General features: G+C 35.2%; 1 protein-coding gene across 2 annotated transcripts in view; it reads left to right on the top strand.

Annotated features, from left to right (window-relative positions):
• Rab3c (RAB3C, member RAS oncogene family) overlaps positions 1 to 13523 on the top strand; it is a 254568-nt gene that overhangs the window by 122897 nt on the left and 118148 nt on the right. For both annotated transcript variants that reach the window (XM_048800017.1, XM_015497368.2), the window contains exon 3: positions 8541 to 8659. In XM_048800017.1, coding sequence (XP_048655974.1) covers positions 8541 to 8659 — 119 coding nt within the window. The remainder of the gene's footprint in view (positions 1 to 8540; positions 8660 to 13523) is intronic.

The following is a 13523-nucleotide window of genomic DNA, read 5'->3' as shown; positions in this document are numbered from 1 at the left end:
ATATATATACAAAACCTAAATTCCTCAATAGTCAGCTTAATATTCAGAATAATGACTAGATTTTGAATGTGTGCAGAAAGCTGGGTTTTGGTATGGCCCATGTCACTTTCCAGTCCTGTGACTTAGAACTGGTACCATATTTCTTTAGTTCTTATTCATTGTGTGTGAAATGGTCTAACCCTCAGAATGGGTAGGTGAAATGATACACTTGAATGTGCTTTGAAATGTGTGAAGCCCTGCTTAAATCTACATTCTTCATGTTGCAATGCTTCATTGGTGGTCGGTTTGGTGAAAAGCTTAAACCCTCTTAGGTTTAAGTATAAGTTAGCATTACTTCAATATTTTCAGTCGTGTTCTGCCTGGTGGCCATGTCCATCTCCAAACCAGGATCTGAAGAAATCCCATCACTTTCCGGTCACTATTTTTTTTTAAATGTCTCTTATTTAAAAAAAAGTTCAGGCAGGGCATAGAGGATTTTTAGGACTGTGAGACTGTATGGTGATGTAATGGTGCACATATGTCATTACAGACATGTCCAAACCCAGAGGATGTATAATATCACGATAAATTCTTACGAAAACCACAGACTTTGGGTGATAATGCAGTGTTGTTACAGGTTCATCCACTGAAGCTATTGTACCACTCTGGTGGGAAATGTTGATAATGGGGGAATTATATTTGTGTGGGAGAAGGGATATAAGAGAAATCACTGTACTTCTGCTCAGTTTTACTCTCAGCCTAAAACTGCTTTAAAATGTAAAGTCTGTTATTTAAAAACAAAACCAAAGGCTCAAGACCAATGTGCCTAATTTGAAATGCCCTTGTCATATCCAATTTTACACTCATATCCCTTACTGTAAATCTGGCTACATTCCCAGATACTGCTCATGCAATAAAGAGTTTGATCCACCCTTTCACCCTTTCTGCTTTTCTTTTTTCTGTTTCTTGCTCTTTCAATATGAGGGATAGAAGGAGTGTAGGGAGATAAAGAGAGAGGAGGTGACTCTACTTAGGTAGACATGCAGTTGTAAGTCTCTCTTGGCTTCTTCAGGGAAGCCTTTCCTCCAGCTCGTAGTTTCTGACAAGCATCTGATGGTGGTTTCCTTGTGTAAAATCTTTTGGGAGCCCAGCAGTTCCCTTCCTCCTACAACACATGACTTGGAAGACTAACCTTCACCTCCCTCTTGCCCTTATTAGTATACCTCATAGCTTCCCACACCTCATCTTAGAGACAGTTCTCTTGGAGGTGAATGAATGGCAAAATGTCTCAACTATAGCTACTTCCTGTGTTGTTTATTGATCCATGGGAAACTCACATAACCTAGCCATCATGCTAACCGGGGAATTCAGGCCTCTCCACTGCTTCCCCTACTCAGTCCTGCTCTCTCTGTCCAGGTAGCAAACACTCCTGTATAAATGGGATGAACAATTTTACTGCTTAAGCAGACACTTCTCACCAGTCAGCTGGCTCATGGCTGTGTGAGTGAAAGCGGTCATCTCTTTGTAAGGGGTCTACTTTGAATCTTACTTGCCAATTTCTAGAACAACTCTAAAAATTCCACTCAAAAGCCTGTTATCCTTAAAAGTATAGCACTTTTGATAAGATGTGTGCATTTCAATTGTGTTCTGCGGAAAAAAAAAATCCATCACCAACCCTGACTATAAATTCTAAATTGCTTACATTTAAGTATTTATGTCCCAGATTTTGAAAAAAGTTGAGCATAATCAAAATCCCACTGGCAAGAAATAGGTCAAAAAGATTAATTAGAAAGAAAGCAGAAACGATGACTTGCCCTGCCTTTGTGTTAAACATTCTTAGAAAACAAGCACTTAAATAAAATGAGTGGAAATGCCTTTATGTGGTTTGATTGTAAATTTTATTAAGGTCATAAAGAGAGTTCATCTGAGTGTTTAAGTAGTATTTACTGAAAAGTGTCTCCAACTTTCATGAGCAAAACATACAATTGGTAGATATGTCAGAGTATTACTGACAGTGGAGTCAAAGGCACCCTATAAAAGAGCTATATATGGCTTCTCCTCTCTGCTAGGAAAGATGAATTGCCATGGTAACACTGCCATGAAATAATAGGTCAAGTTTTATCCTTCTGCCTTGGACTGATTTTATTAGGTTTTACTTAGAAGTGGATGCCATTGTAAAATGGAGGTTTTGATATTTCAAAGCTAAACATCATGACAAGGAAAATCTGATCAATAAAATCTTGCTGGTGTGAAGAAGATGGATAAAGGACAATAGGTAGGGAGAACTCTTTAATTGATCCAAGAACTGTTTAGAAGCTGGTTTATTAATGTTATCTTCCGAAATTGGGCTTGTTTTACAGATGCTTGTATAACAAAATGTGTGTAAATGAATTTGCATTGGCTGTTTGCACAAGATCAGTAGGGAAAAGTGCTTTGTAAATTTTGTTTTAAAGGAGGATTAACTGCTATAAGGGAAAAAAATTCTTATTTCATTCCAAAAATAAATATGCAAAATGAAATCATAAAATATTTAAGCTTCCTATGTTGCTTCCTATTTTTATAAGACTAAATTTAATGCTGCTTTATGCCTATTTACGGAAATAAAAAAATAAATAGAACTTGAGGGAAATTACATCATACAAAAGAAATGATGTATAACAATCAACATTTTATTGTTTATATTTTTGAGGGAATTTTGTCTCACTAACCTTGATTTTAAATGTTTTTTTGAAACAGTATCTCAATCATATGAAGATGAAATTTCAACCTAAGCTAATGTATAATTTTTGTTCCATCAAGCAATACTGTTCTGTCATTCTAATAAGAATGACATTAGAAGAACATGTATTAGAGTAGATACAGATACATCAATCAATAGATAGATAATCTAGCTTTTAAAAAAACAAGGTATATCACACCACATTTTAAACACAACTTTACCTAACTGGGAGTATTATAATTTAGCATTATCTTTCCTGATTTCACAATGAGACTAAACTTCTCTCTAAGACTGCTTATAATTTTCCATATTTGTGTTTCTGTAGCATAGTAAGAGATGTATGGATAGCTATGAAATTTGTATTGTTTCAACCTGATCCTGAAGATTGCAGACTGGGTATAGTGACTGCTATAATGAAGTACCTCAAACCGAATGGCTTAAAATAGCAGAAGTTTGACCAGGTATGATGATGGTGCATGCTTGTAATCCCAGCTACTAGGAAGACTGAGATGGGAGGATTGGAAATTCAAGGCAAGCCAGGGCAACTTAGCAAATTTTTTTCAAATGTTTTTACAAAAGTAAAAAGGTTCTGGAGATTTATTTATTTTAGTGGTAGAGTCTTGCCTAGCATGTTCAACACCCAGTACCAGAAGACAGACAGACAGACAGACAGACAGACACACACACACACACCCCAGATTTTTTTCTTTTTTCTTTTTTTTTTTTGTCTCACAGCTCTGGAAGATAGAAATCTTAAATTAAGGTGTCAGCAGAGTCTTGCTGTCTCTGTCCACGCCGCTCTTCTAGTCTGTGGTGCTATGGTAGAACTTACATAGGAACTACTGGCATGGTCTTACAGAAGCAGTCTCTGCCTTTGCTATTCCATGGCCTTCTCTGGGCTTCCTCTGACTATGTTCTATTTTTTTATGAAGACATTAGTCATAGGATGAGGACCCACCTTAATCTGGTATGACCTCACTTGAACTTGATTGCATTTGCAAAGACCCTTTTGCCAAATAAGGTCACATTCAGTTTGGAGGTGAGACCTTCAACATACCTCTTTGGGAAACATAATGCAACCCATAATACTAACCACGAATTAGAGGCCTCATCTTGGTTACAATTGTCTCCAATACAATATTAAGTTGCTGTTTTGTCTGGTTCTTTAGAAACATTTCTTCACAACGTTAATCCTTTGTGGAAATGTAGGAAATATGATGTTATGATTAATAAAATTCTTTAAGGAGTAGAATTTTTAAACATACAATATATGCCTAGAAGAGATAAAATAAGTTTATCATGTTCCTGCCATGGTCCCTAATGAGTAATAACTTTCCTAGATGTTTGTTGAATGCATAAATGAATAAATCAGAATTAATATTAAACTCTACTTAGCATAATTTAATTTTTCTTTGATAATTCCAAACAATTTCTTCAGGTAAAATGTAGCAAAGTACTAGTTAAGAACTAACCACTTGCTTGTACTCTGAATGACCACTTATTGTACCTCACATCTTTCTGTCCAAAGAAACTCAATAGTGAAAGTGTTTTCTGTCTTGGGTTACAGCCCTCTATTTCTATTGACTCCCCAATTTATTACATATTATTTTCTTTAGCTTAATTTAAATTACTTTATTGATTGATGAACAACAAGGTTTCTCCACCTAGAAAATTACCTGTTTAAACATGCACCAGAATTTTCTGTCCTTCAATCTATTTTTATCGTTCTCTACAGTCACTGAGTGTATTTTGATTTCGGTGATATTATTTGAGTAATGGCTCTTTCCATTTCCCTTTAATGCAATACACAAATAATTAAAATCTAAAACAAGAAACAAATTACAATATAACTCATACATTACACATGAAAGCAGTTCCCTCAATCTTAAAACTGTGTATTATCTCTGCATGACGTCAGAAGGGTTTGAGAATGGAACTTTAAAAAGTTCCATTGAGGAAGACATTTGAAGGCAAAGACAAAAACATAAATGCCAAAACTTTAATTGAAAAAGTTCCTGGCTACTATTTATCAAGCTCTACTGTTTTCCATTTTACAGTTCTTTTCCTGACACATATTCAATTATTTGCTAATCAAACCTACCCTTAAAGCCAAAAATTTCTCCTGAAAACATGATTTGGATATCAAAATATTTAAACTAACTAAAGTGAGTTTATTTTTCTTTAAAAAGAGGGAAAAGAAAGCTATCGCTCATGGAAGAAAAATTTAATCTTTTGGTCACATTTATTTCACTCATTTTCTCTGTAAAAGATTTCCAGTTGTGTTTTTCAATCATTATATGCTTGTATTGATAGAAAATCAGCAGGTATCACCACCAGTTATTATAGTCATCTGCAGAGAGAAGCTAGGCAAGCCAGTGTTTGGAGCCAGTCTCCTGAGCACAATGAGAAGAGGCAGATTCTAATCAGTTATCTTCTGACACTGTTCCCGTTGAGTTATATCAGTGGCACTTGACATTATAAAATGTCCTTTTCTTTCAAATATAACCTTCTGTCCTCATTAGTAAATGTCAAATGTAATGAAGTGTTTTTCTGACTTATTTTCTTCCTGATATAATGGAAGAAAATACTAATGAGTTTGTAATCCAGAAATTGTTTTTAGAATCCCAAACCAATAGAGTCAACTTGATGTCTGTTTATTAGATTAGTTTTATTCTTTATATTTTCATTTAATTTGGAAGGAATTTTCCCCCTTATGTTTCTTATTACCTTTTCCCTACTTGGTATAATTTCTTATTCTCCCTGAGAGAAGTAGGTGACAAATACCTCCAATTAGATTATGTTTCTGAGTTCAAATCAGAATGATGTTGATGATCAGGCCTCTTGCTGTGAGCTAAGTACTTTCTAAAAGCTTGTATATATTTTTCTTGAAAGCTGTTCCCTTATTTAGCCCTCCCCACCTTTTTTAAATTTTGATGTAATAGCTGACCAACCCTGTGGTTTCTAGCAGCTTCCCATAACATTTCAATCACAATATAATGGAGCCTTGATTTCTTTCTGCTTTCTCAAAGATTAAACACACCCACAATGTGATATTGATACATTTTGTAACATTAGAAGAAGTTTCTTTACTGTCACAATAAAGTCAACATCTTATGAAAAGGGGACACCCTGGAAAAGGTCAGGAAGAAAGCAAGCAAGCCAGTTTTCCAACACAATATTATTCAGTGTCTGTGTTTGAAAACATGCTTGACAGGAAGGGTCTAGGTCACCTTTAGCAGTGTCTGCAGTGCATTAGCTGTGTCCTTTATTGATAAATCAGTGGAAAGCTGTTTGTATAGAGAAGGCAGTAGGCATGGAGACTGTGCCCCTGTTACTCAGTCAATGACCAGAAGATATTCGACCAAGAGGAAAGCCATTTAAAGTTACTTCACAGGAGGTGAAATTAGAAAAAAAAAAATTACAAAAATAAGAAGATTATATTTATAGATAATATGTTCTGGAAAATAGTAATCCAAGCCAAATGTGGTGAAATTTTTAAGTAGACTGACTGGTTTATAAGGGATTCTGCTCCCTAGAAAAGAAAAACATTGAAAAATCTCTTGATTATACCTGGTTTTTTGAAATGCAGCCTTTGGGAATTTGGTTTTGGTATTTTATCCACATTCTCTTTTTCAGTAAAGTAAATATGCTGTTAACCAGATTAAATTTAATGAATACAAATATCCAGATAATCATGACTGAAAACATCCAGATAAGCTTAATATCAGCTTCTTTCTGCCTTGTGTTTGGCCCAATTATTCCAAATGGAATATGTCATCTCTACCATCTGTATTTTCATCTTTATTATTTGTAAAACAGTAAGCAAAGTACAATAAAATATTCAAATAATTGCCAGGTAATTTCTATTGTATTGGAATGTAATTTGGATGCATTGCATTTCTACTATTATGGTAGATACAGGACTATCACCACAGCTTATTATCATGGGGCCATGGGCTTTATTTTAATGAATTCTATTTACTAATTACCATTTATGTGACTGTTCATAAATAATTTTTACATTAGAATATTTAATATTTCTCCTTGGATTCTGACACCACTTTACATATTAAAGATCTTAACCTTTGCTGTCTCTGAAATAATACAAACCTATTTCTCAATTTATCATTTGATTTACTGTCACCTCAATTTTATAATGTTATGCATTTTCAAATGTTATAACATTTTTTATATTCAAGAATTTTTAAGTACTGAAATCTATCTTTTCTTTTTATGTTCTGCCATTGGAAGTATGTTCCAAAAGATCTTCCCCACTAATTTTGCTTTGTTTCTGCTATTTTGGTAGAGTGATTTGTTCTCATCCTACTTTTGAAACCTTGTTTTTCTTTAATACTGTGTAACAAAAATCTTATCATTAGCCCAGACTTATTCTTGTTCCAAGAGTAGAATATAATTATTGTTGGCTTCATGGAAATCTACACTGATGGCTAATTTTGAGTCCCATTTCATACCCCATATTCTCTGTAATCTTTCACTGGTCCTCAACATCCTTGATCATCTTTTTCTAAACTTACAGAGTCTAATAGGATATGTCACACATGTGAGAAATAGTGAATGGTTATGCGTTTTGCCCTTTTGCCATGGTGGGGTGGAAGCAGCCAAGCAGGAGGGTGACTGTGGGGGAGCAGCCCCATATCCAACGTGAGCAGCTACCAATAATGACTCTATGAGACTTACTTCATTCTGATGGTAAATATTAGCTCTCCCTTCAAGGCCTGTTAGATCTTAGAGGGAGCTGGAATGCACTTTGCATACAGAAGAGACGTCTTGGGAATAAGGGGAGAAAGAGGATCCAGGCTGACATCAGAAAGAAAGATAACATTTTGTCCAAAATGCTAAACACCTAAAGAGAACAAGGAAAGAGAAGTTAGACCTGAGTCTCCAGGGGAAGTGACAAAGGGGAAAACCAAAGAGCATTCAGATTCTGAATGATATCTCAGATTCTGAGAGAACAAAGAGGCGAGAGTTGATTGAATTGAGGAGACATTTCTTCAGCTACAGTATATGTGATATATAAGGGCCATTTTCATAACATGTCTGCCTCTGATTCCAAGATATAAATGTTACAACTCTCTTGTCGGCATGCAACCCCTGTATGTGCAAGCTGCTCTCTTTTATCTTGGGTTAGCCAGCCTCCCCACATCTCAGGAATGACAGCCAGTACTTGCCATTTATTAACCACTGTTTGTGTAGGAACCACTATACATGAATTAGTTCCTGTAACCTTGACTTGCGTTCTAAAACTTAGAGAGGTTCAGTTTATAGAGGTTCAGAAACTTGATCATGTTTCCTTAGCTATCTAATGCAAGAGAAGGAACTCAAACTCAGCTGTCTGACTCAAAATCCACTCACAGCATGTATTTTTATTCTCATTTTATTGTTGAATAATGTCAGCACAGATATTTTTATAAATTTCCTTTTTTTCTGAACAGTGGCTTGCATTAGTGTACAGACAATAAACAACATAGGAAGAATCTAATATATTCCTCTGGTTTTAAACTAAAGATCCACAAATTTTAGACATGTATAGTTTCCATTTTTATTTCCTATAGTTAGATGCTGCTTAATGGAAATGAACATATGAAGTAGACACCTTGAGCTACATCTTTCCCCAAAAAAGAATTTTTCAGAGTATTGCCTAGTTGTCATGAAAATCTTAAGGAAAAACAAGACTGTAAAAACAGTTTTACATTGTATATACATTTCTGATTCTCTGTTATGATGGTTTGTGAAACTATTAATCATTTCCAAAAACTATCTTGCCTTATTTCTGAGACATTGTCATTGTTTTTTTTTTTTCTTCTTCTTTTTTTTTTTTTAGGATACAGCTGGCCAGGAAAGATACAGGACTATCACCACAGCTTATTATCGTGGGGCCATGGGCTTTATTTTAATGTATGACATCACAAATGAAGAGTCCTTCAATGCAGTGCAAGATTGGTAAGTTAGAGCAAATATTGCCATTACTAATAAGAGTGGTTTACCATTCAGTTCTCTCTTCCTCCCCAAAGCAATGACCACACTGCAATGCAATATGTGTGTTTATTATACACTGCAATCCCAATGTGCTTTATAAGACAGAGAAATGATGGTTGTGCTCAGAACCATTATCAAGAGATTGGTAAGAAGTCATTTTAGTGATTTTTCTTCCTTTTTGTTCATTTCAGGGCTTCACACCCTGTCATACTTATTTCTGTGGAGACTAGTGCAGTGCTTTTGTTTTAAAAAATAAGTAATGGCTTGGAAATTTGCAGTTAGAAAATAGGGATCTATAAACAGTGGCCCTCAGGCCAAATCTGGCCCACCATTAGCTCTGTAAATAAAGTTTTATTGAAACACAGCCAGGCTCATTTGTTTATTGTCTATGATGCAACAGCAGAGTGAAGTAGCTGCAACAGAAATCATATGGCATGTGAAGCCTACAGCACTTTCTATCTGGCCATTTACAGAAAAAGTTTGCCAACTTGTTGTCTAGAAGATTTTTAATTAGGTTATTCATACTGAAAAGTTTCAAAGGACCGAGGTAAAGGGAAAGGCAAAATCTAAACCTTCTCTGATTCATGGCTGTGTCTAGCCTGATAATACTCTGTCCTCAGTGAATGTGATTTACCGTGGGGGTTTCTGAAACAGCTACAAATTCCTTTACCCTGTCCCAGCAGCCCCTCAGGAGGGGACAGAGTAGCCAAGGAGAATGAATGATATTTAATTCCTGCATCATAGATGAAAAGGGCTGTTTTTCTCTGGAAAGAGCCAGAGTCTAACTCAGGCTTTGTGTGCTACTAGATGGGAAAATGGAGCTCTCACTGGTTATGACCAGGACTGAGGAAACTGACTCTACATTTTGACTCTAAATAGTCACAGTTCATCTTATGTAAGGGGCATTAGATGGGCAATGGACAAGCAAAACAAACAGTGTTCATGCTTTGTAGTTGTTTTTGTTTTCTCTGATGATATTATCTAAAATGATTTTTTTGTACATACTTATCAGCTCAGTAGGGTCAGATGTTATTACAAACTTCAATTTGCTTTAGGTTATTTATTTTAAATGCTAATTTTTCATCTGAGAAGGCACATCTTTCTTATTTATACATACACTTTCACAATTAAAATGTGTGGAATAATACCACTGACAATAAAAAATAAAAAAAAAAGAATTGCAGTTATAAATTGAAAAAAAAATACAAGATTAGGATCTATATGAAAAATAATTATATTGCACTGGGGGACATGTAAGAACACTTAAAGTTCTTTATTGTAGACTGTATATTGTAAAAATGTTAGTTCTCCTCAAATTAATGCAGGAATTCAAGACAATTCCAATTCCAAACCAGCACATTTGGTACAAAATGGAATGAAATAGAAATTTTAAAGATATACACAAATCTACATGGGAATTTAGTTTCTGATTAAAGTAATATTCAAATTAGTGCCAGAAAGGATTGTTCACTGAATGGTGTTATGGTATCTAGGTAATTGCTGTGCAAAACTGGGACACATATATGTCATGCCAAATGGCAGTTTTAACCATGAGAGTCTCACTGCTGGAAGTTGTTGAGACCCCATGCTCTCAGGCAGGAGATGTTCATGAATGAAGTTTCAGATTTCAAGGTTCCAAACTCTGTTTGCACCCATAGTTTTTCTTGCCCTATTATTTCAATGAATGTTATTTGACCATATATGGAAGGAGACATTGATCTCATTAAAACCAAAGGGCAATAACATCAGGAGACATGCCACTAATAACCTTGACTCTAGCATCAGAGGAAATATGGAAGTGCTCAGCCTCCTCCTGCCTCCACATGCCTTGCCCTCTGCAACCCAACAATCCAACTTTAACGTGCATCCTTGCTCTTACCTCCTCACATGCCAGCAGTCCAATCTTCCCCATCTCAGTCTTCTTACACCTCACATTCTCTATTTAACCCTATTTTACTCCCCTTTTCCTTTTGAAGCTCTGTTCCCTATCTTTTGAAAGATACATTTTCTAGATTATTCTTGTCTCTCTGTGACCATTCCTCTTTCTTCTTCCAGATTGCACCTCTTCTTCTCTTCAGCTGAGAATAAATGAGTCCCCATAAGTTTCTTCATGCGTATGTTCTCTGTGTCCTTGACCGACTTATCCATTCTTACAACTTCCTTCATTCATCACATGTTTGGTGGTTCCCAAATATAAATTTCTGGCCTCAGTCCATGTGATAACTGCTGTGCTGCATTTCCAGTTACCCAAAATATTTCTCCACGTGGACATCCTGCCAGTGCTCAAAATCATTATCTTCACCTGAAACCGCTCACTTTCCTGACATCATTATTTATGTTCATTACAACCAAATATTTCATACTCAGGGTTTACCATGAATCTAGCTCTAACTTTCAATCATCTCAGTCTAGGGTCAGGTCATGCATGCTGACTTTTTTCTTATTTCATTTTTGAACCTACTCCTGCCTTTCCATTTTTTTTTTTTTTGACTATCCTTGTTCAATGTCTTACTTTCTTTTGCTTCTCATCTCATTAGAACCTTCTAACTGACCTTTCTTGCTTTAGATTTTTTTTTGTCCCAATCCATTCTATCTCACTGCTGGTGTAAGATTATTTCAAAATAACACAATCCTAAAGATCATGGAAGACCCCTATCCAAAAGTCACGACTCAACTTGCCTCCTAAAGTAATTAAAAATTTCCCTGCCCCATTTCAGATATACCACATCATGATGCCACTATATACACATAACTTTCTTTCTCACTATTTCAGAGGCAAAGGGAAACATACATTGTTTCTGGAACCCAGCCCATACTTTCCAGTTTTTATACTTTTTTCTTTTATGCCACCCTTGGCTTTGCATATATTTTTCTGCAAACTCGTACTCCACTTATCCCCAGATGAAAAGATTTTTCCAAAGTCAACAAAGCCCATCATATAAGCCTGCATTTACCTACTCATTTTTTTTTCATCCACAGTTGTCTGATCATTAGTTTTTTAAAAAAATTTGTTCAGCAAACATTTATTGAGCACCTACTCTTTGAGAGCCAATCTGCTAGACATCATGTTTAGAAGCTATGCCAACATTTGCTATCTCAGTTAGTGGATCTACCATCATCCCATTATCTAACATAGAAATTTGAGTCAAGTCTGATTTCTCCCTTTCACCCATCCCCCTTCACTAACCACAAGATCCTATCACTTTGGCTTTTTCAGTGCCTCTCGAATCTATTCCTCTCCTTTCTTCCTAGTGCCACTGTCCTAATCCAGACTGTCACATAGGAACTTTTCTTTTTTAAAAATATTTTGGGTACATTTTAATTATACATAATAGTAGGATTCATTGTGATATATTTGTACATTCACATGACATAATTTGATCAATTTCATTCCCCATTGCCTTTGCTTTCCGTCCTTTACTCTACTGGTCTCATTTTTTATTTTGAGACAAGGACTTGTGAAGTTGCCCAGGCTGGCATGAAACTTGCAATCCTCTGCCTCAGCCTCCAGAGTAGCTGGGAAAGTCAGATACCACTGTGCCTGGCACATTTAGGAACTTTCTATCTTTTCTCCTCCTTTCCTTTTATTTTAAGAATAAATTTAGTAATGTCCTGTCAGTGCTTATGGGAGCATATGTGAATCACTATACCCAGACTCCACGCTAACCTACTAAGCCACATTTCCCATGGCAAATATGGGTATATTTTCAAAGCTGCACAAGTGACTCTGAAACTCATTTCTGACCAAGACCATTGGTTTAGAATGAGATACAAACTGTCCATGACGGATAATGTACTTCCACATAGCTATTTCATTGGCATCATTTCCTACCACTCCCTGCCATTGGATCTCGGTTTCAGCCAGATAGACTTTTCCTTCTTAGTTTATTTACCAAAATAAAAAATGAAAAAAAAAAGAGGACATATATTGAAGAAGAAACCTTGTTTCTTCCTTCCTCTTCCTAGAATATCTTCTTGTTACCATTTCAAATTTCTCTTCACCTAGTAAACTCAGCTCAAATTGGTAAAACCTTAAGGACCACTTAACTCCATAGCACTTTTATGGAATTTTAAAGTACGTGGCCACCTCTTTTTGTACATCCATCTTTGTTCACAATGTCCATATCCTTATCTCTGTGTCCATGCTAAGCTAGCACCTTCTGCAGACCAATAAAGAACCTAGTAGATGCCATTGTTTCTTGATTACAATTTGTCTTGTGTATTGGATTTTAAGTTCATTAATCTTTTCTCCCCATATTGAATACAGTACAATACAATATATCAATATATGTGCTCTTTTTTTCATTTTTTATTTTGGTAAAATACTCATAACATAAAGTTTACTGTCTTAACCATTTGGTGTGTCTAATTGAGTGGTATTAAATACATTCATACAATATAGCCATCACTACTGTCCAACTCCAAAACCTTTTTATCTTGCAAAGCTGATATATATAATATATATATATATATATATATATATATATATATATATTATATATAATATATATAGCATATTAATAGTACCCATTAATAGTATATTAATAGTAGCCACTAAACAGTAACTTCACATTCCCTTCTCCCCCTCGCTCCTGATTCTGTTTTCTGTCTCTATGATTTTGACTCATAAAAGTAGAATCATACAGTATTTTTCTTTTTGTGACTTACTTATTTCAGTTCTTTCATGGTCCTTAAGGTTTCACCAATTTTGTAGCATATGTCAAACTTTCTTTCCCTTTTAAGAATGAAGAATGTTCTAGAGTATGTATATACTATATTAATGAATATATATATATATATATATATATATATATATATATATAATACA

Source organism: Marmota marmota, unplaced genomic scaffold (assembly GCF_001458135.2).
Source record: "Marmota marmota marmota unplaced genomic scaffold, marMar, whole genome shotgun sequence".
Taxonomy (NCBI): Eukaryota; Metazoa; Chordata; class Mammalia; order Rodentia; family Sciuridae; genus Marmota; species Marmota marmota.
This window is presented reverse-complemented; position numbering and strand designations above follow the sequence as displayed.